The following is a 25,702-nucleotide window of genomic DNA, read 5'->3' on the forward strand; positions in this document are numbered from 1 at the left end:
AGCCGTGGTCGCTGCAGTAGCTGGGCCGGACCAGAGCGTGTCGCGCGGGCAACTACAACACTCTTCGCCATGCATTTCAGTCACCCGCTGCCCCCATGTCCCCGTTTGTGGCACGTTTGCGGCCAGGCACCGATGTTCAGCCCTCTTTGTTGTCCATTGCCCACTGTCCCATGGTCACGGCTGCATGCACACAGATCACACATTTATCAATTGAGACTATCCGCCATTGTCTTGCGCCTTGTACCGCCTTTCGTTTAAACATAAAGCATTGGCATATTCCATTATCAGCGAATATACACCACGCGGTCACTCAGTAACATACAGGTCAAAACACAAACTCAGCGCTTTTGAGAGGGTAGACGTCTGTTGGACGTACGTTGCGCGCTGTATGTGAATGCCATTAATTCTGTTTCGGGGCGTCCTCGCAGGCACACGGGACTCATCCTGTGTCGTATGAATCTGACGGACAGCTGCACACCGGAGCCGTGCTCTCTCCTCTCCATCTGTATCACTGTCCAGATCGTTGACGTCTCCACCCTTTGCCGCGTAGTTTTATGGCCGCGGCAGTCGTAAATACTGAACCTGCGCTCCGAAAATCTTGCGGATTCATGGGGCAATGACCGACCAAACTGTCTGTGTTTTCCCGCACTTTGTTTCGGGTTGTGAACGTCAGATGACAGAGTTTACTGGCGCTCTCTCCCGTCCGGGTGGATGTGTGGGGAGTGACGCATATGCACCCCGCCGCCGCAGGGGAGTGGTTTGGGAAAGTAAGTTCAGGGATAAACCGTAAAAAATCATGAGACATGCCCCATCAACTCGTCGACAAAAGGGGCTCTTGATTTCTGGCCGATCTGGCCCCCTCTTTCTCCCAAGGTAGGGAGGGGGCTAAACCCCGACCCGAATAGGAAACTACATCACTGCTCCGAACTCCGTTAGCTAGAGTCTGTCCGGGTCCACTCGTGCAGCATAACCGAGCGGACACAATTATGCCCCGGAAGAACTTCATTCAGGCTTATTTGACCGTTTGGATATGGCCGCCCACACAAAGAATAAAAACGCTTCATGTGCATGGCGCAAGTGTCTATATTGATTACGGTTCGCGATGTACAGCAACGGTTTCCTGTGTATGGGAGTTTCATTGGGCTGCCGCTGCGCGGCGCTGGTGTCGCCGCGGGTTCTCACGGGTAGCCTGCTTCCGGTCGAGGACCCGGGCCTCAGCCCCAGCCCAATCGGCCTGTTTGTCCTCGTTATCCTGTCGCCGGCACGGTGCCGCTCCAGCGGCGACGTCCGCCGAAAATCACGTTCCCGGCCGGGGCGTCATGGAGGACGCCGGGGAGGGGCGGGCCGTTTTCGATGAAATCGAGCTGGCGGGCGCGCGCCGCTCCGTCTGCGTCCCACCTGCCGCCCGCCGCTGTCGCGCGCTATTAATGAGCGCGCCTCCCGCCGGCAGCGGCCGGCTGACAGTGGGATCGTTTATCCGACCGATACGTATCCAACGGATATCATCTCTCGCGGGCGACCCTTTGACTGATCTGTTATTTATTGGCGTGCGCGGCCGATCGATGCGTCTATCTGAAGCGGCATCTCTTTGGCGGCGTGTGCCGCGGCGCGGCGGCCGCTGGGCGCCGGCGACCGCTGGGCACCGGTGGCCCCGTCGCGCTCCGCCGCCGGGGGCAGGTGCGCCCGCCCGCACCGTAACCGGAGCCGGCGCCGCCGCTGCCCGGGGCAGGGCGGCGTGACCTCGTGACGCGCGTGACCCGGCCGGCTCGGGTGACGGCCGCCGGCCTTTGTGGCCCCGCTGCCGCTGCCGCCGTCGCCCCTGCCGCCGCCGCCGCCGCCGCGTCACTGTGGTCAATGGCCGATCGGGGCCAATATGCTTGGCTGCACGCGAACTGCGCGGAGTCTGTCCGACAGGGGGACGCGTCACAGCGCCGTTCGCAAAAGCATTCGCGGCAACGGAGCGGAGCGCGGCCGCAGTCAGAGTTGTGGTCAGTGTCACGCAGTCAGATTTGTTGTCGGTGTCACGGTTAGTGTGTCATTCAGTGACAGCGACAGTCACGCTTAACGTACAGGCATTCGCACACAGTCGCACATCAAGTCGGCGACAGCAGCAGATGCAGTTGCCGTCGCAGACACGGTCATCACGTTCACCCTAGTCCGCTACAATAGTCCGCTCAGTTCCGTCCCAGCACAGCCACAGACCTTCCTCAGCTTCGGCTACAGTTCAGGCCCGCGGCTACAGTGGCGGTGACGCAGCGTCACAGTCACGGTCGCGCGCGAGCGGCGTGGCGTGACGTCGCCGGCGCTGCTGCCGCCGCCGCCGCCGCCGCCGCCGCCGCCGCCGCCGCCGTGTGACCGACGGCCAATTGGCGGCACGTCACTGGCAGCGACACGGGGTGGCGGTCGCGCCGGCGGCCCCCGGCCCCGACCTGCGGCCCGGGCCGGCTCACCACCGCCCCGGGCGCCGGCGTGTGTTCGAGCCGACGAATCCGACGGTTCGCTACTGATGATGACGTTTCTGCTGCCAGTGATTTTAAACGAGATAGTACCTGTTTTCAATTGCCTACTTTTGCCGGCCTTGAGCGAAATCGGTGCACGTCACCCGCTGGAGCTTTTGAGAACTGAGCCATCCGGGTAATGGGGAGTGAGTGAGCGGGTGCGTTGGACATCACATGGCTGCGTAACTCGGTCTGAACTCGGTCGATCCTAATGGAGCTAGCGAGACTCAGTCTGGCCGACTTCGGCCGGAACTACGTCCCGCGGGCATCGGCCATTGCGGCATCCGCCATTATAACTGATGGAGTGGAAGAGCGCTCCTGGCTCCTGGATGCTTTCATCCCGCGCCGACCGCAGTCGATGGAAAAACACCGGAAGTGTCCGCCGAGGCGACGGGCGGCCGCATGCCATCGTGATGCCGGTCGGCCCGGGCCGAAGCGCGCCGTTTGTGGCGCGCCGGGCCGACCGGATTCGCCACGAGCCAACCGCGGGGCCGGCCGCAACAAAGGGCCGCCGGTCAAGTGGTCATTGTTTCGTGCGCCGGCCGGACGCCGGCTCTGTGTTTGTTATCACCGGCGGCGTGCATTGTGGCCGGAGATAATGGCCCCGGCCGGCCGGTGCGCCGGACCCCGTCGGCCGCGCGTCACGATTTAGTGCCGCCGACGCCGGCCGCGCCGCACTGACGGCGTCACGGTGGACCTGGTCACCGGCGGCGGCGAGGCCCGGCCGGCCGGGTCGCCGTGGGTGGCGCGGCGCGCGTGGCCCGACGGCGCCCCCACGTACCAGTGTCTCCGGCCGTACCTGTCGGTCTCGGCGAGCGGCAGAACAGCCGCCGGCCGCCCTGGCTGCCCGGGAAGCCGTGCTCATTAGCTAATGATGGCGTGGCGCGCGTCGCCGGCGCCGCCCGCTCCGGCCGGTGTGGCGGGAACGGGCCGTGACGGACGTGTGGCCGCGGTGAGGTCGGGGCCGGCGCTCGAGACGGGGAGCGCAGGCCTGCTGCGGAGATGGCGCGCGGAGGCGGCCGTCGCCGAGGCGGGTCGACGCCTCCGATCGCGACCGTCCGGATTGGAGGACTCTCAGTCTGAGCCGGCCAGGCTGGCCAGCTCAGCAGCAGCTCAGTGTTGACAACTCGGCGCCGACGCATCCGGCGGTGTCAGGCGGTGTTCAGTCATGTCCAGTCGTGTCAGATGGTGTTCGGTGGTGTCCGGCGTTGTCTGTGATGTTTGTTAGCACCGGTGGTGTGTCCCATGATGTCCGGGGTGTCCAGTGACAGCCGGTAGTGTCTGAAAGTGCCGATGATGTCCGGTAGTGCCGATGGTGTCCGGTAGTGTCGGTGGTGCCCAGTGATAGCCGGTGGTGTCCTATGGTGTCCAGTGATGACCGGTGGTGTTCAGTGACGTCCGCTGGTGTCCGATGGTGTCCGATGGTGTCCGATGGTGTCCGATGGTGTTCGGTGGTGTCCGGCGATGTCAGACGCCGCCTTGTCGCGTCTCCCTTCAGGCGACGTCGCTGGGCGGCTGACAGTGCGGCGTCGGCCATCCACTACCGGCCGCTCGTTTGCCGATCGAAGCCTGTCTGGTCAAATTGCGCGCCCGGTGGGTCACACCCATGCATGGCCAAACGTCACACTGCTGTCAGCTTTGACACCGAGTCAGGACGTCTGCGGGGGTTTCCCAGTCTTTCAGCTGACGTGCATTAACGGTCTGCTTACCAATCCACGTCTAATGAATGTGATGCAGGTGTCCGTTTGCAAAGGGCGAATGTGGACAATACAGCTGTCGTCGCGTCAAGCCCCGGTGCCCCGCTTTGTGCTTTTTGCGTAACGTCCGCGGGCTTCTTTGTCGGTGACGCCGCTTTGTGCGGTGCTTAACACCAACAGGATGCGGACCCGCCGACGGGGACATTGTCTTGATGACTTGGAGCTGGAAAACGATGGTTTCACCGCCCGAACCCTCCTCGGGCGGCATTCACCGGGATTATGAGGCCCAAAGTCGCAGATCCTCGCACAATGTCGAAGCTTGTGGAAGAGCAATGGATGACGCTGTGTGGGAGAGTTGGCTCTGCGGGCCGTGATGGTCTGCTGGCGGACGAGGAAGGGGGCTGGTGCTGTACGTCCGGGATAAGACTGGAAAATAACCGAATGAGTTACATCTGCGTCACCAGAGAATGCACGATTGGGGTCATTTGGCCAGCCAGCGTGGTCAAAATGTGCTTAATAAGTTATTGCTTCGTTCATCCAATCGGCCATTCAACTGACCCGAGTATTTTCAACTGTAATATTGATGCAAATATAATGGCTTCGAACCTCAAGATCCAATTGTGTTTTAGTGCCACGATTTCCGCTCTGAGTGCACGATGCATGGACCTTACGGATGGCGACGGCAATGCGGCGGAGCAATATCCATCCAGGTAACGCATGCGTCCGACGCCACACTGCACTTAAGCCCAGCCGCAGCAGTGGCGGCGTCAAACGGGGCGAAAATACGTGCGGCCGTGCATGCGCCATCACCTCATTAATCTGGACATGGGAATGAACGCGCGGCAGCATCTCGGCCGGCCGACGGACGTGACCGGGCCGCCGTGACGTCAGTTTCCGGTGCCGGCTCGGCGCAGAAGCGGCGAGCAGTGGCGCCGGCGGACGGAGCGCCAACGCGCCGATCGCTCTGTGCGCGCGCGCGTCGACAGGGCGTGCCTGCTCTGTGCATTCCACCGGAGGCGGCGAAACGGCGCTAGGCACGCGCCGCGCCCTATATGCATGTGTTCTTTCAGGCCACGAGACCAACGCAGTAATCGCTTTTGAGTGATGGCAGTAGTCAGCTGTGAACGATGACAGTAGTCAGTTGTGGTCGATGAGATGCGAGAAACGGCAGCGACAGAAGGCGATGTTTCCAAGTACAGACATGGTGTATTTTTTTCCCTCAGTTGTCAGTCTCATTATCATTTACATAGCAGTTGTACGAATCCTCCGCCACAGTTATTCGACATGATGCGAGGTAGCGCGTTATGAAGAATAATTCAATATCAAAGATGATTTCAATCGCGATGACTGGGTCTTAAGTGCTGGAAAGGCCGACTAATAATCGTAAAGTGACCAACACGTGCCAACTGCCCAGTCTCGTGGCGTCGTTCAACTCAAAGGACGGCAGTCATTGCGCTCTTCCCCCAAAAACGTCGACGCGCTATTCATGGCAGACGGGTGAAATTGGAGCTGTGGATGATTTCGCCAACACAGTTTATATTGTTGCAGCCATATTTGATTGGTTTTGGGCTCTAAATGCGCCCGTTTATGGGTAATCAACGAAACCATGCGACGCGGGACATAGATTAGTCCGCCACAGACCGCGCTGCCCATGGTAAGCATACGTTGGAAGCTTTCTAATCAAGTTTTATATCCCTTAATTCTGCCGGTCGGCTCGAATAGTTTGATGGGTTTCTGTAGGGAAACGCAGCACCTCGTTTTGGCCTTTCAATCCCCGAACTTCCATCGACGACCCACTATACTCGTCACGATCGCATGGAAGATCGGGAATTCCTTTCGTTCGGAAGCTGTTTCGCACGGAACTTGCAAAACTGTAAATGAAATGCGCACAGGACAGACACTCGCTTGATGTCAATGCGCCTACTTTGCTTGTTATTTGCTCCCAAAGGTTTACGAGGCAACTGCCGACACGAGTCAAATCGTGTTGCGTGAAGTTGGTGGTGCGACGTGGCTCAGTGTCGCAACTCCTCCGAGTTTGTGCAAGCCAGCTGTCCACATTAACCCCCGCTACTAAAAACTAGCGCCCGAGTTATGCGCCGTTTCGATCGTTGTCAGCGTTGAGCGCAAGATGCCCTCCCCCGCGCCGGACGTCGCGCGGACTGAGCGACGGCGACGGCTGCCGTCTCTTCTTAAACCATGCGTGTGCGTGCGTGCGTGTGCGTGTTGGCTCTCCAGGACACTGTTGCAGAGCTGAGCCCTCCATCCCCATGCATTTGCGCCCTCGCTCCACCCCAGCCTGCTCCGCAACTGGTCACGCTGTAGACACGGGACAGTCGTGAAAGTGCGGGCCGCTGCAGCGGCCCACGGCCGCGGCGCGCGCCGCCGTTTCACGCGCCGCAGTCCGGTAAAAGTGGGTTTTGGGGCGCGCCGGCGCGGCCGCAGGGGCCGGCCAGCGTCCCAGGCCCGGCGGTCATGTTTGATGCATCACTGGGCCCTGCGGCGGCGCTGGCCTCGTATGCAGCCTGCGGCGGCGTCGCCCCAGTTCTGGCCGCCGCTCGCGTGGGCCGGCTCACGTGCCGGACGAGGCGTGGGAACGAGGCTCCGTGCGTCTTCAGTAGCTGTGTCATCGTGTTTTGAGGAGAAAAGTTGTCCAGCAACTCATCTGAGATTTCGTGGAGATAACTGGGGGGACGTGGAACTAAGGTTTACGTCGCTGTGAATGTCGCGCGTGCTTTTACTCCTTAAATTTGGAGCACAGGCACCATTTCGCTCGTGGCTTTCAGGCCCAGCCGTAGGTGGAGAACGCCGCTAGCGGACGTGATACAGACCTTACCGGCTCTTATCAGCCAATTGACACATAGCTTAGTCCGCTGCCAAATCCTCGATGCTGAACTTTACCGTTATTTACAATTTTTGTGTACGCAAGTGCAAATTATTTTCGGTGTAGAAATGACAGCATAGGCTTTAAACTGCAGAAAACTAGGCGTTACATTTCAAGAAACGAAAAACTGTCGCGATCAGCTTTTCTTCCCAACGATCCTTGAAAGTTTATTAGTATGTTTTCATTACAAAGCTGCCAAGGATACTTTAAATCTGTCATATCGGTATCAAATCGAGCCTGAAATGCCTGAGAGAGAAACCTCTTGAACAACTTTTTTATCTCAAGCGTCGTCTCATTTCGCGGTCGTGCCGCTGGGTGGAACATTTAAATGCTAAGCGCCTCTTGTATGCGGTGAAAGTTACGCCAGACCGGAAGTAATTGGTTGTTGGTTGATCCGCTCTCCCTTGATTTGCGGCGCACCGCGATGCGCAGTCGCTCAGAGGGCCCCAGGGAACACGCTGCCTCGCAGGGGGTGCGTGCTCCGGGTGAATTGAGCCTGCTTCTCTTCAACACTTGCACCTAGTGGGGAGCAATGCCAGAGCAGCTGCCGGTCTCGCGGTGTTGATCGGCTGCCGGCGGAGCAGTTGGCCGGGGGTTACGACGGACGGAATGTGGCGCACATATGTTATGTGGTCGGCTGCCGAGGCGGACCGACGCGCTCTTTGACCTGATCCCGGCTGAGTCGGCGGATTCCGGCGGCCCTCTGCCACGCTGTGATGCGCTCACGCTGAGGCGAACCGGAGCCGGTGTGGTCACTGAGCCCGCTGACCCGAGATCGACACCCCGTGACCTGGCGGCGAAGCTGCTCGGCCGCTGGCCGCGTAACGAGTGGAGCAGCTGGGTGTGGAGCCGCAAGTCGGTCGTCTCCCAACTCGGCCTCCGTCTAACTGGCTCTTCACTCGTCCCAACCAAGCCCAGCTCGTTCTGGCTCTTCCTGCGATGTCCCGGCCCGTCCCGCCCGTCCTGACCCGTTCTGACCCGTCCTGGCCCGTTCTACCGGCGGTGCGGTGCGGTGCGGTGCGGTGCGGTGCGGTGCGGTGCGGTGCGGTGCGGTGCGGTGCGGGGCGGGGCGACTCCGCCGCCGCACGCCGGCCCTGTTTGCCGCCCGGCTGAGTGATGTTTGACGTGCTGCGCTGGGCGGCCCGTACCGGCCGGTGCGGCCTCCTCTGTTCCGGGCTCAGACGTCAGCCGCCGCTCAAAACAGCGCGCCGTGTCGGGAGGGTGCCGGCTCGGCCGCCGCCGGCGGGCCCGGCGCGCGGTACGGCGGTGCACGCCGCCGACACCGGCAGTCCGCCGGCAGTGGCAGCCCGCCGGCAGCGACAGCCCGCCGGCGCCCTCGGACGCGTGGAACCGGCGGGCGCTTGACGTTCACGCGAGATGGCTCCTTTGCAGTGATTGAGAAGTGGCTGTCTGCCACGGCGCCGGCTCACACTGAGCCTGGGACGTGGATGGGAGAGATTTCGACCCCGTGACAGCGCAATTTCGCTCGGCAGCGCAGAGTGGTCAGCTGTACGCAGCTGAGCGTACGGCTGGGCTGGTTACCCCATCTCGCTGCAAGGGCGAAATGAGCAGAAAAAATCAACACCATCTACCGTTTGGGCTTGGAATTGACACAGCCTTCCCCGCAACCGCGCTTGGCTAATGGTATGCCAGTTCCATAGCATAAACTGCACGTTCACGTGCACGAAATGCCTTCATAATGCATGCTAAATAGATTCAAGAACATCCTTTGACGGCTGTTGCATAAAAATGTGTCGGCGATTTCCAAGTGGTCTGCTCGCTTTGAAGTGAGAAATCTTTGGGTTATTTAGCGCACCTGCCTCCCCTGCGCCTAACGATCGGCCCAGCTGCGGCGCCCCGTCCCGGTATTAATTCACGTAATGAGCAGCGAGCCCTCGAACCGGTCATTTGCGCCCGCGTGACGAAAGGCGGCTGACACGCAGCCGGCACGGGCGCCGACTCGTGGGTCACGACATGACCGTTTCGTCCCACGACCGCCGCTTCCAGGAGGCGCGCCGACGACGCAGGCCGCCGTCTCCGGGTGGCGGGGCGGGGACGACCCGGCCGGCCGGCGGCCCTCTCCCCGTGGGAACGCTGCCGGCTGGCGGGGCCGGCCGGCGCCCCGTGACTCGTGACCCGTGACCCGACGCCGATCCGGGACGATCGTGACCCGGCCGGTAATCGCGCCGGCTCATCCGCCGCTGCAGCGCTGCAAAAAATAATAATTAGCCGGCGCCCATGCCCCGTTCGCCAGTCGGGCGGAAGGAGTGAGAGACGGCCGACCATTACGGTGGTTACATTCGATTTACTTCAATTTGCTGGCTGTTGGCCGGCGCCGCGGTGCGCCGGTGATTTGTCAAGCCCGTCGGCTGCCCGCTTCGGTGGGGTGTCATTAACCGGTCCATTCCCCGCGTCTGGCATCAATGTTGCAATAGCGCAGCATTTGCTCGTGTAACCGCACGGAGATGGAGGAATAACGGCCGTCAGCCATTTTAGCGCTGTGGTTCTATTACTCACTCGATAGCTGTTATTTACGGCGTATTTAGACAGCGGTGCAGCAATCAAACCGGCGTACGTCGATTGGCTGCGCGGCGATGCAGTGCTTCCACACCAATTAGCGTTTCTCACCGGCGTGATCAGCATTCGCTATTTGTTTAGTGTTTGGCATTTTTCTCACGCGCCGTCGTGCCGGCCAACGGACGGCAGTCACGCGGCGGCTCCGAAACGCGGCGCGTCGCTCGGCCCAGGCCCGGCCAGCAGCCAGACGGGCGGGCAGGCCGCCGACCGACGCTCGCGCCTTCGCCCGCCGCGAAGCACCGAATGGGAGTCGCAGAGGGGGGGGGGGGGGGTCGATTGCTGCTCTGTGACAAATCGGCGACTCGCCTGCACTGGCGGCGGCGCGACGCGATGACACGATGTCGTGAGTGGAGGACGCGGGGGCCGACGTCCCCCCCCCCCCCGCCTGCTGCCGGGTCACGCTGCGTCAGCGTGCTGTGGCAACTCGGAATAAGCCGAAGGTCGTGTTAGTGAGTGTGGCAGTGAAATATGTTCCTGGGATGCACTAGGGTCCAGCAATCTGAGGTCTCTTCCCCTTTTCGAGTTGCCGAACTGCTAATTAAACCTGGGAGACTGCTCGTCCCCAATTGTCGCAAAACCAGCGCCACGCACCCTCCCCCGCCCTCTCTCCGGCCGCGTGCCTCGGACAGACGCGCACTCGACCGACGACGTCACCGCGGTGATGGACGCCCTCGGTTTGGCGCAGTCACCGTCTCCGCCGCCGCCTGCCACCCGCCAGCGGCGATTGCACGACCGCGCCTGGGGGAGGATTCGATACAAATTCAGGGCGCATGGTTGAATATCAGCGCCCGCGGCTGGTAGCCGCACGTTTCCCACCAATGTCACCATTCGAATTCGGACCGGGCCCGTAAAGACGATCGATCAGTCGCGCCTAGCGGCCACGTAGCCGAGTAACAGGTGGCCACCGACGGCGCGCCGACGACGGCGTCGGGGCGTCGCACCTGCGCCCGGCCGGCCGGCCCTGGCGGCCAAAAAACGCCTGCTGTCACGTCTGCTGTGCTGTCAGGGGCGACCGACGGGCGCCCACGGGCTGCACGGCCGGGACGAGGGCGAGACGGACAGGCGGCCCGCGCGGTGCACGTGCCGTCACGCAGTGCGTCGATTCCGGCATGTGCAGTGCATTGTGCGCGTAGCCGGGGAGAGAGCGCGTGCTTGGAGAGAGTGCCGGCCGACGGGGTGATGGACGGGACATGGGCGGACCCCCGGGCTGTAGAAACCGGAAGCTGTCTGTTGTAACGAACTTCGCGATTTTGCCTTTCCCTCGACTCTGGTAACATTTTTGAACAAATATAACGCATTACGACATGGGACGGAGACGTCTGCGTTTCTCCGAGTTCTCCGTTGGTATGTGGCCCTTCACTCGCCAGCAGGTCGCCTGTCGCCTGCTGCTGATTCCCCAACGCTTGCTGTAGAACCCACTACCAGTGGACTCGACAGTGCTTGACTCATCGCGGCTTGTTGAGTTCAGACCTCGTCAGGAATGTGTTTCGTTTTCCCCACTGCGGTCGGCACAGGCGTGAGCGCCGTGCACTCGTAATCAGAGTGGCTCCGTGTGCCGCGAAGTGACCCAACAGATTACCTAGTCCACTCCGACCGAAACAGCTAGACAAAGCCCGATGTGTGCTTCACACTCGAGCCTCGCCGACACCTGCGTGAACGGCGCGGCGCAGGCCCGAGGTGGCGGCACAAACAACGCCGCCGCGCGTCCGGCCGGCCAGCCCTTGCGTGCTCACGTGCGCGCTGTGTTCAAACACTCGCCGCGGCCGCGTGACGTCTCGTGGCGAGACTTCCGTCCGGCAGGCAAATAAACACGTGCCCTGCGCGCCGCGGCCGGCGCGGCGATTAATGGTCGACGGCGGCGGCGGCGGCCGGCGGACAGCTGTTCGGCGACGCAGGGCGCGGACGTGGTTCTCACGGAGCCGTCTGCGCGCCGCGGCGGGCGACGCCTCGAAACGGGCCGCGGAGAGGCGCCGTGAGTGTGCCGGCCCGCCCGCGGCGCCGCCGCCTCACGAGCGGCCGCGCGACGGGGCCAGCCGGGCTGCAGATCTCGGCGGCAGCAGAGGCGCCCCCCCCCCCCCCCCCTCTCAGATCAGCCAGCCAGACTCGGCGTGTCGCTTCTGCACGACTGGCGGAGAATTAGGGCTGAGAACAAGCGGCGGCAGTTTATGGCTCGACTGATGTGGCGCGAGGCCTCCGTCGGCGACACTCCGCAGTTCAGGCGCGACGTGCGGGCTGGAAATCAGGCGGAGGGGAGCATGTCGGGCTCGAGCCGACGGGAGGCCTGATCTACGGCAGCGCCACCGGGCCGGTACAGGGAGAGCAACGCACCCTGCCGTGCCGCCTCCCGCTGCGGCGGCAGTCCGAGCCCCACGCCGGGGCCGACTTCTGCAGGCTGACAGGCACACTGGTACCGAACTCCAGCGGAACCGAATCCGATTCCTTGGGCCTCTTATCCAGGGGTTGTCAATGCTTCCTAAAATTATCGGTGTATCTTGGATATCTTTATTGAAGCATTAAGGCATTTATATTTCAAAATCGATGTAAAAAATGTCCGTGCTGCTCTAAATTGTTCCATAATGTTACCAATAGGCTTCCGTGACACAAATATATATATATATATATATATATATATATATATATATATATATATACATATATATATAACTATATATACATATATATACATATATACATATATACATACAGTATATGTGGTTTCTGTATGTGATACCAACTGATGTCTTAAAATAGCGGTATCCGTTCGAAATTAGGATTAGAATCGGATGCAGCAGTTATACCTATACTACAATTACATCCGGATTCAACTCTATTGGCATTGGTTCGGATTCGAAATCGATGGTAAGGTACTGAAATCAAGCACAGATGAGAGGGGAGGACATGCCACAGTTATTGTGTCGATACCAATGAGTGTGTGTCCGAAGATGTCCCAAGCCATTACCACCAATCACAATCTGTAGACAATGTTAACAGCTAAGCGAATGGCGAGTCGGCGATCCACCACTTACTCTTAGGGGCCAATCAGCCGGCGCGATTTAAAAGCGCCGGCCAATCCCCTGAAGCGGCGGAGAGTCCGAGCTGAGGCCGCCACGGCCCTCCCGCCGGCTTCAGACACGTTCATCGTCTCGTCGGCCGTCCTCGTAAAGGCACCGGGGGAGATCGTTCGCAGGCCCCGGTGCCGGCTCCGCGGCGCTCCTTCCCGCCACGGCGAGGTTAGCGGGCCGCGCGGTTTTACGAGTCGTGTACCGTCTCGCTGCCGGGTCGCGGAGTTTTGCAGGTGCGTAAGCTCGCGCCGCCAACTGGACGGTTAGCAGCTTGTTCCCAGCGGCCGCCGCGGCCGCTGCGCCCCTGCGAAGTCCTGCTATGGAGGGCGAGCCGTGCTCAGCACGCGGGAATTTGAGCCGCGCCATGAGCGATCTCAGCACCAGCATGTGACAATGGGCGTGTCACCCCCCTCCCCCCCCCCCCCAACGGGCGGAGTCGGGATACCAACGCGGGGTTTGGATGGGCGGTGCGGAGGGTGCTGCCGGAGGACAGCCGGCGGAGTCTGGGGGACGGTCTGGGAAGGGGTAGGGGTGCGCCACCACCCGCACCTGCCGTCCCGGCCTGCGGTCGACAGCAGAACACGACTGGTGGAGGCTCGCGCGTCAGGGCTTGGGTGTGCTCACCGGCGTGATCGCGACAGTTAACATTCTCGTCCGCCGCCTCACATCCTGCAGCAGCTGCGCGGGTCTGTTAACAACGCCAAGAGCGCTCCGCAACAGGCCGTCACCATGGATTTATCCAGAGGTGCGTGTTCGTGCGATGCGCTCGTAGCAAAAGTTCAGGACAGCGGGAGAGGGGGAGGGGGACTCACTGGCCTGTATGCGTTGATGTGCTTACTTTTTCGCGCAAGTGTGGGCCCGGTTTCAGCAGAGCAGGAGGACAGAACGGTTGCGTGATAGCTCCCTGGAAAAAATGCATGTGGTGCATATCGAGCACGAGGTATGCGACTGCCGCATGTGGCGTCCGTTCCACCGAACGGCACACCCAGCACCCAGCTTCCAGATCTCATGGGATGAGGACGTGGTGCAGTCTGTGGCCTCCATATCTGATGAGATGAGGACATGCAGCAGTCCGTGGCCTCCAGATCTGATGGGATGAGGACGTGCAGCAGTCCATGACTTCCATATCTGACGAGATGAGGACGTGGTTGTAGTCCGTGGCGCCGCCGCCCCAGAGATTGTTCTCGTCTTTAGCGGACATGCGCGACCGCTAGTGCGTAAGCCAAACTGGATTCCGACCCGCGCCACGGCCGGATAATGAGATGTAATGATAATGATGTCGGGACGGAAGCGCGGGGAGGACCTTTCTCACAGGCCGGGCTGGGAACAATGAGCCGGCCACACGGCTGACCGCTAATGAGCCGTTGTTTCGGGATGTCGCCGGCAGCTGACTGAGATCGGATGAGCCCCCGGCGTCGTGGCGCCGCTGGCCGGTCACAGGTCTGCCCTGAGCCGGGCTTTTCCGCGGCGCCGGTCACCGCGGCTGCAGGACGGCTTAACCCGGCCATGTGTACAGCTGGGATCACCGCAGGACTGGCGTATGGTTACGGCTCGCCGTCCCCCTACGTCCCAGCGAGAGCCCTCGCAGTGTGACCTTTCATGGCCATGCCTGAGACGGCCGGCACGTTCAGGGCTGGCCCAGCCGTGTAAGGCTGTAACCGGAGCAGCTGCCTCAGCCCAGCTAGAGCCCTCGCAGTGTGGGCTTTACTTGCCATGCCCTGGCCCAGCAGTGTGAGGCTGTAATCGGAGCATCTGCCTCAGCCCAGCTACAGCCCTCGCAGTCTGGCCTTTAGTTACCATGCCCTGGCCCAGCCGTGTGAGGCTGTAACCGGAGCAGCCGCTTGAGCCCAGCTCCCATGCGCCGTGCGTGTTTCCCGCCCCCTGACACACAAGGGCCGCACGTAGGCCGCCGCACGGCTCCCCTCTACCTCCCCCCCCCCCCGCGTGACGGCGTATGCACCACGGCACGCGCGGTAGTACAGCGCGCACACAGGTGTTCGCTGCCGGCTGTTTCTATTCAGCACAGACAGCGAGCCCTCGGGGGACACGTTTGACACAGGCGGGATAGCTGACACGCGGCTGACTCGTGCGGCACACAAATATGCAGCGGACACACACGGACATGGAGACACACGAACACGGACGCAGGAGAGACACGAACACAAAAGAGACAGGGACTCGCGAGAAACACGGACACACGAGACAAGCGGAGACAGTGCACTGCGATGGACACGGAGACACACCGACAGCGGGAGACATGGGCATGGAAACCCGCAGACACCGAAAAAACTTGAACGCTTGAACACGGACGCTCGTGGCTTCAAGGTTCGGACGCGGCGGACACCTGGACACGGCCGGCGCCGAGATTGCCGTGCCGGCGGCGGGCGGCTCTAATCAGACCGTGTCAGATGACGCTGTCCGGCGTCCGCTACAGACGTCGCGGACTAATGCAGCCGTCAGCCGGCCGCCGGCACGGACGGCTGGCTGGAGCCCGCCCGGCGCGGCGCGGCGCGGCCCGGCCTCATTACGGTAGCCGGGGCACGTGTGGCCGTTAATGCGCCGCCGGTTCGCGGCTTCTGCAGGCCGGTGATGAGCCACCTGGAGCTCCCGCCGCCAGGTGTGCTGGGGATGCCGGGGGCGCCGGCCGGGCGGGCGCGGGGCGGGGCTTCACCCGTCGGCCGGGACGGGGGAGCTCGCCGGTCACGCCGTCGGCTCGTGGGAAGCCGCCCGCTACGCCCGGCCGCCCGGCCGCCCGGCCGGCTGCCTGGGCGCGCTCGGAGCGGCGCCGGCAGGTGCAGTTTGTCGGCTCTGCTGCCGCTGTCTCCGCGCGGTGACGGGTGCTAGGCTCTTGCGTGCAGTGGCGGCTGAGGCCTCATCAGGAATGGACACCAGGTTTATTGCACGGCTGCGCGCACGCGCACCCCCACTCCAGCGAGCACTTCAGCTGAAATGGAACGGCCGTTGCATTCCGTCACGAACCAGGCACCTGTGCGGCCCCCAAAAACGTGGTTTTCGATGGCATTCGACGGTCCCACTGCGCTCCCAAGTTGAACCGAGGGCCCGAAGTCACAACACTAGTGAGAGGGTACCCAGGGGCGTATTCATCGCTGTTCTGATTGCATATTGGAATTCGGCTGGTGGCCAAGCCGCGGTGACCGGTGGAAGCCGTGGTGACCGGTGGAAGCCGTGGTGACCGGTGGAAGCCGTGTTGACCGGTGGAAGCCGTGGTGACCGGTGGAAGCCGTGGCGCCCGGTGGAAGCCGTGGTGACCGGTGAAAGCCATGGTGGTCCGTGGAAGCCGTGGCGACCGGTGGAAGCCATGGTGGTCCGTGGAAGCCGTGGCGACCGGTGGAAGCCGTTGTGATCGGTGAAGCCGTGGCGCCCGGTGAAGCCGTGGTGACTGGTGGAAGCCGTTGTGACCGGTGGACCATCCGCCCAATCGGACCCGACCGCGTCGCCGGATCGAAACGTCCGCGTCACATTCATGACCGGCCCGGCCGCCAGAGAGACGCGCTTATGAAACATTCCCGTCCAGGCGCCATTCGAGTGACTCGGGCCGACAGCCGCATTCAGATATATTTTCGTAAATTTCGTAGCATTCAGCCTCCGTTTTCACGGGCCTTTGACGCTGTACTCGGCGCGACAAAGGGCGCATTCCTTCTGCGCATCCCTGGAGCCGGAGTACGCATAAAACGGTCGGCCCGAGGCGTACTCGGTGTGTCGCCTGAATGGCCGTCGGACCCCGGCTTTGACCGTGCCCCTTTCTTCAGCGCCGGCTGCCTCCCAATGGGCCTGTTGTCGGCCATGTCGGGAGTCGCGACGTCCGACGGCGGCAATAAATTGACGGCCGTCACGCCGCCTGAATAGATCCGAATTGAATCCAGCGTAAACGGCGTTGCAAAAACAGCGTGTGCGCCGGCCGGGCCGTAAGTTATCGCGCGCAGGGCGCATTCATCCGTGGCGCCACCGGCGCAATACGGCCGCGCCAATTAAGCCGCGACTGTGCCGCGTAAGCCGTCGGCGACTGTGACGCGCGCGCAGCGTCCAGGAGATCTTTGGCGTCGGCTGAGAGGGGGTGGGCTGACACTCCCACCTCTGGGGACTACCCGCTTTGTGCTGGCCTGCCCTTCTGTGAGCCAGTGTGGTATTTTGAGAACGCCGTGCGGTATGCGGTGTGTGAAGTCTTTGGGCAGAATCTCGGGGCTCAGCTGTCCATTCACGTGACGTTGATTCAGGGATGAATATGTGCGAGTCGTTTTTCTTTGACTGAATAGATGCTGTGGGTCCGTTCAGAGGTTGCTGCGAGCCCCATCCGCGTGTGCCGTAAGTCACTGAGGGTCGCATAGAACGACGCGAGGCTCACTGTACGTAAAAATGCTGCTTATGCCGCCGGCGCTTTCATTCCCAGATCAAGCTGGCTGACTTTGCATCCCAGTTTCTGTTCGCTTGAGCAGAGCTCAGTCGCCGGCCGACGGTGATGTGCGGAGAGACGCTGCTCTGTCTTCGCCGGCGTACATTGCTGCTGCATCGCCAGCTGAGCCCACGCGGCGACGTTTCCGACGCGTCACGCGCGCGGCGTTTTCTGCAGCCTCATCGTCTCGCGCGTCGCCCGTGCACCCGATCCCCGCTGCGTCCGGGTTGCCGGGTCCGCATCTGTCGCCGTAGAGAACGTGACCTGCCAGTCTGCCGCTTCCTGTCGTGTAGCTCAGCATGTCTTGTCGTCCTCGGGGCGAAGCGGACGGACGGGACCACGTGGGCGGACGCGTCAGCGGGCGCCCACCTCGCAGCCGTCTAACCGGCGGCTAATTTCGCCGACTAAGCGCCAGCTAATTGGCACCGCTCGGCGAAAACAGCCGTGGAAAGAGTGAAGCGCCAAGCTGAACCGAGCCGAGCCAAGACTGTGCTTCAGGCGGCCCGGCGACCGATGCCGACCGGGCTGCGCGCGCCGCGGCGTCCGTCCGCGGCGCCTACCCGCGTTACAGCACCTGGTTGCGGCGGCTGGACAGGAGAAACGGGCGCACGCCAACAAATGGCACCGCCGGCGTAATGCCAACCCGGCGCCCCGGTCGTCGCCGCGAGCACGCACGTGAGGCCACCATCACGAGCCCGGGTCATGACCCGGCGGCGCCGTGGGCGTCACCCGTAACCGCGGTCGGGTGCCGGGCGGCGCGCGCACGCGCTCGGCGGCGGCGGCGGCGGCGGCGGCGGCGGCGCCGCCGCCGCCGCCGCCGCCGCCGCCGCCACTGTTTGTCGAAAGGGACACGGATTACAGGCCGCCGGAAGCGCGGGCGGGTATCACCTGTGCGCCGCCGGCATCGCGACGAGATAATGCCACTGCTCGGGCGGAGCCGCCTCCGGTGATCGATGCGGTGTCGCCGGGGCCACGGCCGTGTCACGGGAGGAGTCCGACGCTGTCAAAACGGGACGGCGCCGCGGCGGCTCGCGGCCGACCCGGTGCGGGCGGAGGACGCGTCTGATGTCGCTTTTTGCCTCCTTCGCGGCCGTCATGGCGATGGATGGCGGGGCGCGGCGAGCGAGATGGCTGGGACTCGCAGGGCGAAGCGGCACCGGCGCCGGCTTGGCGGCTTGTGTGGGCGCCGACGCAGACGACGAGTGGGCGGCCTACCTTGTTTACGCGCCGCCGGTGACCAGAGGGACTCAGCGCCGGTTGTCACATTGTTTGCCGTTTGTCTCGGAGTCTGAGCAACCGCGCTGTCGGGTAGACGCATGTCAGCGCCGTCCGTGTAATAGCAGTTCATCTCGTCGTGATGTCATAACTGGAGCTGCTGTGATTTAGTGGATTCCGCTTGACATTTTACCGTGGGCTTACATTGGGCTCATGCTAAACACGCATTAACGTGGGCTTATGCTATATTAACGTGGGCTTATGTTGGGTTAATGCATAACACGCAATAACCTTGCCCTCTCTTCACGTGTCCACAATACTTCACCACACATTGAAAAGGCAGCCTGAAGAAAGCATGTTATGATATCTCACAAATCTCCGCCAACGCGCAACAGGCGTCAGAAGCGTTTTCGCTCACCAACCTTCCAGCGAGCAAACGCCGGGTGCGACTGACGTCAGGCCGGAAGCGCAGGGCTTGAGTAACACTTGACAGGAAGTGCGAGCGAATAGCGAGGAAACGCAGCATGCTCGCGGCATGACAAATCGGATCGTGAACAGATGGAAAATGATTCGAAGCTTTCATCGAGCCCCGAACGTGAGTGAACGCGTCATCAATCACCAAGGCGCAGTTTCTGTTTCACACACGTGCATGTGGCGTCGCTAAAGGATGATTAGATCATGCATCGATCCGTTGACAGCTCAGGTAGAGGAAGAAAACGAAAACTTGTCTCGTGATTTGGCGTTGCTGTTGACAAGTGAATGCACTGAAGCGTCATCGACAGCCTGTCAGTGGTAGGCCAGGAAACATGCCAGCATAAGTCTGCTTTCAAATGTTGAACTATACCTATGCGGCTCTTCAACACACGCTGTCATACTAACCCCAAAACTACTCCCCGCCGAGGCCACTCATCAGCTTCGTTCTCTGAACCTTCCTCCAGACCGCCCATGTCCCTCCCCGTCCGCCCTGGAGAGTGAAGAACTCAATCCACACGCCGTCCGAGTCGTCCAATACGCCGTCCGAAATAGATCAAACAGCCATTGTGGGTTAAGTGCGTTGTCACCCTTCATCTCCGCCTCTCTGGCGGAACCCGTGTCGTCCGTCCCATTGTGGCCGAGTTGTGCCGGGCGGCTCCGGGCCCGGCCAGCCTCGGCGGCGCAGGCGGCCGCCCCCGTCCGCTTGACTCGCGCTCCGACCGGCCCGTACAAGGCTGCCGCTTTGTAGCTCCGATTGTGCTCAATCACAAGTGGTTCTACAGCGATCTAATAAGGGTTTTGAGGTGCAAATTTTCTTTCACGCGCCGGCCTTGGTGAAAGACGCCAGCGGGAGCCCCCTTTTTGTCGGCGTATCGCCGGCGGCGCTTCTGCCGCGGAAAAAATACAAAATGCAGGCGCGTTCAGAGGCAAGCTTGCCTCAATGGCCGGGATTTGTATAGCTGAATGGGCGGAACGGTACTCTGTGTCATGAGAGATCGGCTAATATCGCATTACACCCATTGAGGCGCAGCGGAGAGGAAGCCTGCGCGAGGTCCGATCACGGCGCCGGTCGCGTCACGGGCCGGGCCTGAATGCCGCCGGGCGCCGATAATGACCGGGTGTCAGGGCCGTGGCGGCACCCCGCCGTCACGCCGGCCACCCCACATTGTCACGCTGCGCACGTGAATGGCCAGCCGGGGCCGGGCACGTAGCCCGCGCCGCCCGAGAGGGCACGAACACCCTCTCCTGCCCCTCCACAAAGCTCCATGAGCGGAAACTCAATTACTTAGCGGAAAGACGCGCGCGCCCAGCAGCCGGCAGCCGCATTTACGTAGCTCCAAGAGCTTTCTGGGTGCGTTACATGTGTTTCCCACCGTTTGCGGACGCCGCTGCGTGTTCCCGTTGGCTGAGAGCGGCGCGCGCCTCCCATGCCGGGTCGGCCGGCGCCGCCTCGGCGCCCGTGCAGGTGCGACCGCGGTAACTGGCGGCGCGTTTTGTTCCGCCAGGTTCTCACGGCACTCGATCATCTCCTGCAGCGCTGCGGCGGCGAACCAGTGGGTTCCGGTCCGGTCCGGTCCGGTCCGGTCCGGCGTGGTCCGCGGTCCGGCGGTGACGAGTGTGAGATCGCCGCTGACCGCACCAGGACGCCGAGCGCGGACGGCGCCGCGCCGCGCCGCTGCCGACGCGGCGTTACTTTACGAGACGGCGCCCGCCGCCGGCTGCACTCGTAAACGGCCGGCGCGGCTGAACGACTCAGTGCCGGCTGCGGGCATTGATTCGGCCCGCGCTGCTCTCCCGTGTCGGCGTGCACTGACCCGCACGTTTGCCCGCAGGCGCTGAGGTGCGGAGACGGCGACGGCGCAACGAGAATATCCCCACCTTCGAGCAGAAGCAGTACACCATCAGCAGCGTGACAGCCGACACCAAGAACAATACGCTCCTGATCCGGGTACGTGGAAAAACGGCCGCCGGCCTCCCGGCGGGTGTAGCGTAAACACGGCGGCCGCCCGGCGTAAGAGCTTCCACAAAAACCGGCGAAAACACAGGGCAGGCAAATTGGCAAATGTCAGCCAATCCGTGTGGGAGCAGGGCCTCTCGTGTGCCCTCGCGCTACGGGCCGGGAGGACCTGGAGAGTGTTAAGTGTGGCGGAGGGCGACGTCAGGCTTCTCGACAGGACAACGATGTTAACTGCCGGATACTCGCGTGGGTTTTCAAGAGTCGAGCACAGTCAACGGGACCAACTGATCTGTCCTTTGGGCCTCCCCCATCTCGTTGTTGGGCAATGCAATGCTGATTGGTGACCTGGCCAGACGGGCTGTGGGAGGGAAAGTGTTCCGAAACCTTTAGCGTCGTGACCTGCGCATGCCAGGAACTCTAGGAGGGACGTGTATGTACTCTACACTTGACGCCGACATTTTATATATTTTTATGCTCACTTCCACTGTGCATTATCCGCACACCATGAGTTGTTGCCACGTGTCCACTTATCTATATTGAACAGCAAAGTTAAGAGGGCCTAGATGCTCGGCCGGCATAATTCCCGAAAACTTTCGTGTAAAAGATACTAAAATGCCCACCATTTTCATTTTCTACCAACGTTCCCGCCAGTGAGCCGCGACATTTACGAGGTTCGACACGATGCGGCAGAGTAACGGCGCCCGTCGGCTGCGGCGCGTCCCGGGTCGGGTCTGGAGGTACGGGAGAGCGCTGCTGGCCTCGGCCCGGCCCGGCCCGGCCGGCTGGATCGAATGTACTCCGATGCCGAGATACCGACCCTCCGCTGAGTCAGAGTCGTCCCAGGCGCCGGCAGTCGACCGGATATGAGTAGAGAGTCTCAAATCTCGCAGTCTAAAAGACGAGGACCCGCTTTTTGCCACTGCCACGTAATCAGACGCCTTTGTGCCGGTCGAGATAAGCCCACTATCGGCTTAGTTAGCCGTAATTGAGAGGTCTGCGAGGGCTGCGCTAGCGGCCGGCCAGCCGGCGCATTGTCCCGGGATGTCCGCTGATCTGCCCAGTCACGTGATCGGGGAGGGGGAGGGACCGACCTGCCGCCCCGGCCGTCCCCTTTGTCATGTAAACGAAACGTGCCGGCCGCTTTTTGCGACGTGCTGCATCATTGAAATCGGCGCGCACGCCGCACGGCCGCCGGGCCGCGCTCCCCAGATCGCTGATTGAAACTGAGCACCCGGGCTGCAGGGTACTCGGGCCTGACGTGCCACGATGTGTGCCGCCGGTAATGACCCGAGCGGCCCGGCGGCCGGTCAGCCCGGGGTCGACCCCGAGGCGCGCCGCCGGCCCGTCAGCCGCGCCCGGACGCGCGTGGCCCCGATTGATCCCCATCGAGCGCTCCGGCCCGCTGTGCACGCTCGGCGTATGGCGTGCCGCCGGCTCCGGGTGCGCACAACGGCCGACGTTTCTCATCGCCGGATCAATATTAGCCCACGTCGCTCTTTTGTGCGCTGCAGGCGCGTGCTTGTTTAAGCGCCGCTGAAAAAGTGTGCAGATGTCGCCCGGCGCCGCGCTGCAGCGCCGAGAAAGGCCGAGTCATCGGTGCCGGTTTCGCACCTGGCTAATTTATCGGCTGGCACGCGGGCACGGCGTGTTGGTCGTGTTCGCGCAGCGGACGCCGCAAAAAGCGCCACCGGCGGTCGGGCGGCCGGGAGCTGGGTGCCACAGCCCACACCTTTGGGTGGAGGTACTGACGGCGACCGGGTCTCGGCGGACTCGGGTCCCAGGGAGAAGTTGGTGCTGAGCTGGCGACCTGTGGCGGCCGTCAGGGGTCTGGATCTGAAGACAGGCACGGATCTGGATCTGGATCGAGAGAAGGCCATTGGAGACGTGCGGGTCCAGACGTTCGGGTGCACCTTATTGAGGCTGAAATTTCTTACAGCGTCTTGGCTGAGCCTCGGGTTTTCACGTTCCGCCGTCTCTCTGATCACCTGACTGGACAGCGCTGGCTGACTCCACACCACCGGCCGGCACTAAACTCCTGATGCTGCGCTGCGCGGGACTTCACACCACCCGTGGTGCTGGCTGGGACCGCACGTTTCTGACGGCGCTGGCGCCAGTGCTGGGACTTCACCGCCGCGGCGCCCTGGCTCGAACCGGTGGCGCGAGGCGTTGGCACCGGACCGGCAGCTGTTGACCGGGCGCGGAGCGGCGTGCTGTCAATTTGTCACCATTTACCGGCGGCGTGGGACGCGCCGTGTCGGCCGGTCCGGCGGTCATCCCTCACCGGCCGGCCGGCCGGTCACTGTCCGCCGACGAGAGCTCGCCCGGAGCTCCGCCGCCCGGAAGGGAGGCAGCGGCGACGCCGCGGCGTCCCGCGCTGTTTTGACGGCGGAGGTGCCCATCGTCACGCAATTGGTGGGAGCCGCCGCAGGCCGCGCCGCCGCGCGGAGGAGAGGAGCTCCGCGCCCTGTCCCCGCGTTAAGGGGGCTGTCACGGCCACCGGCGCTGTGTGGGAGGAGAGGCATCTGAACACGTCTGAGTGACTTATGCCGCTCAAATTGGGCGTGTTTTTCCCCGCAGTTTTACGTTTGACGCCGGTTTTTTTCCGTACGTTATTGATGAATCCGGTGTTTTGTATCGCCCAAGCGCGGCCTTAATTTGACCCGCTTGATTTATTCCCTCCGATGGGCACGTGTTTTTCTCACGATTACTGAATCGTTACCGCCACAAGAAAACGTTTGCGAATTCAGTAAAAACCTCTGCACCGATTAGAACCATCAGCTCTTCATCAACCATTATTATAATTCGCGCTTGGCGCCGGGCGGCTCCGCGTCTTGCCGGCCTTGCCAGCGCGCCGCAACTGATAACCAACACCAGTTAATTGTACGCAAACGGCACGCGGACGAAGCGGCAGCTGATTGGATGTCGTGCTCCGTGTTGCATCCAGGTGCCGGGTGACGTCACACAGACGTGACAACAGCGTCAGGCCCAACAACATGGCTGTTTGTGTAGCCTCGCCGGTTGTCGGGCTGCCGGGTCCGCTGTCAGAGCCGTGATCGTGACCGAATTTAAAGCAGTACCTCAGGCACATGGGCGCTGCCGTGGAGACGCAGTGGGGCTCTGTGGCGGCGCGTTGGCGTCAAAGCCGAACACAAGCCGGAGACGCAGTGGGGCTCTGTGGCGGCGCGTTGGCGCCAGAGCCGGACACAAGCCGGCGCCAAAGCTATCCGTAGGCCGGGTTCAGCCAACACGGCTCTGTTTGGAGCAGATGGGCTGCTCAGATAGGACCTGCGAAACGTCAGTCGACAGGGCACGTGGAGCCGGTGATGACGCTCCCCTTCTGCCGCTTCACCGGAGCTGACCGGCCGTGACGGCCGGTGCCGCGTCCTTTCCCATCCATCCGGGAACACCCAGCTGACGAGCAGCGCTCGCCAGGTGCCCGTGACCTCCCCCTCCGGTGGCCACGGCCCGTGACCGCGGACCACCTGTCCCGTCCCCTCCCCAGCCCCCCCCCCCCCCTGCCCACCCCGTCCGTTTGAACATTTAAACGGCGGCGCCGGACGCCCGGCCGCAGCGGCGGCGACGCCGAGACGCGCTTCCGTGGGCCCGGCGGCGCCGTCCGGTGAGCGACCCGAGGACTTCCGGTGCGCGCCACTCACCTGGCGCCGCCGGAACCAGCCGCTTTCCGTGGTGGTGCCCAGGCGGCGGCGGCGGCGGCCTCGGCTCCGGTCGGCCTGAACGGAGACCGTCAGCGGCGGTACGGAGACCTCCGCCGGCCGGACAGAGACCGCCGCCGACCGGATGGAGACCTCCGCCGGCCGGACGGAGACTGCCGCCGGCGGTACGGAGACCTCCGCCGGCCGGACAGAGACCGCCGCCGACCGGGCGAGGACCTTTAGGGACTGGACGGATGTCCCATTGGTGAAGCCTGCCATTACAAGACTTTTGTAGCTGCGCTCCCTGTGTGCCCCAGGTCTCGATTGCTGCGCCCGACTACGGCGGTGGGCTATCCGGTCGGTACGTGTCCAGGGCGCCGTCCACATGATACTTCCTTCCATCCAGGGCTCACCTTGCCATGAATCCTGTCTCCGGCCGTGTCCAGTTTCCGTTAGGCGCGTTCAAACAGCGCTCAACGGCCTTATTAGCGTTGGCTTCGAACCTTTGGTTTTTGTAGGGGGTATCGCCTAAGTTTTGACTTCATCGCATTGAATACGAGTCGAATCCAACAGAGCCCGCCGCGATTTTAGAAAAGTTCTGGTCAAGTCAGACAGTCAATAGCAATTTGTTTCCGCAGGCGTAATGGAATTTTGCGACTCGAACAGGGCGGCGCTGCCGCGGAGCCGGACCTAAGCTCCGCCCACTGCCGAGGCCAGCGCGGCGGTGAGTTGAGTCACTCACCTCATCCCGCAGGCACAGGGGCCAATGGCAGGGAGGCTTGTTATGACGACGGACCAGCCTCGCCGTCGCTTTCACTCAAGTCGAATGAGAAAGGTGGCCGCGCGCCTATAGGGGAAATCGTTACTTGTTTTTCGCTTTTAAACAGACTGTGTTCGCACAGATCTCAGCGGTCCCTGCTATGATAAACTCCCTAAATTTACTGCGATCGACTTGGAACTTCATCGATTTCCCCCGCCAAGAACTGCATGAAATCAAGTAAACAATAAACGCAAAAGCCAAGCCGGAAGGTTTTAGGCCGTCGTCAGGGTAGCGCTGCGGACCGGCCGTGCGTTACCGGGCACCATCCAGCGCCGAGCTATTCCGGCGGCGCGCGCGCCGTGGCGCCGGCGATCTTGATACGCAGCCGGGCCCGCGTGACGCCTCTATTAACGACCGCCGACGCGGCGCCACTGTTTCGCAGCCGGCGGTCCTCAGTGCGGCTGTCCGGATTAAATAAGCAGGCTGTTGTGGCGGCGCCGTTTGCCGGACGGCCGCG

The 25,702-nt window shown here is 62.3% G+C and overlaps 1 protein-coding gene across 1 annotated transcript in view; it reads left to right on the forward strand.

Annotated features, from left to right (window-relative positions):
• LOC119111197 (cadherin-23-like) overlaps positions 1 to 25,702 on the forward strand; it is a 125,364-nt gene that overhangs the window by 10,674 nt on the left and 88,988 nt on the right. The window contains exon 2 of the mRNA XM_037235018.1: positions 20,648 to 20,763. Within this exon, the coding sequence (XP_037090913.1) occupies positions 20,648 to 20,763 (116 nt within the window). The remainder of the gene's footprint in view (positions 1 to 20,647; positions 20,764 to 25,702) is intronic.

The sequence above is a fragment of the Pollicipes pollicipes genome, unplaced genomic scaffold (genome assembly GCF_011947565.3).
Source record: "Pollicipes pollicipes isolate AB1234 unplaced genomic scaffold, Ppol_2.1 Scaffold_7261;HRSCAF=8764_pilon_pilon_pilon, whole genome shotgun sequence".
In the NCBI taxonomy this organism is placed as follows: Eukaryota; Metazoa; Arthropoda; class Thecostraca; order Pollicipedomorpha; family Pollicipedidae; genus Pollicipes; species Pollicipes pollicipes.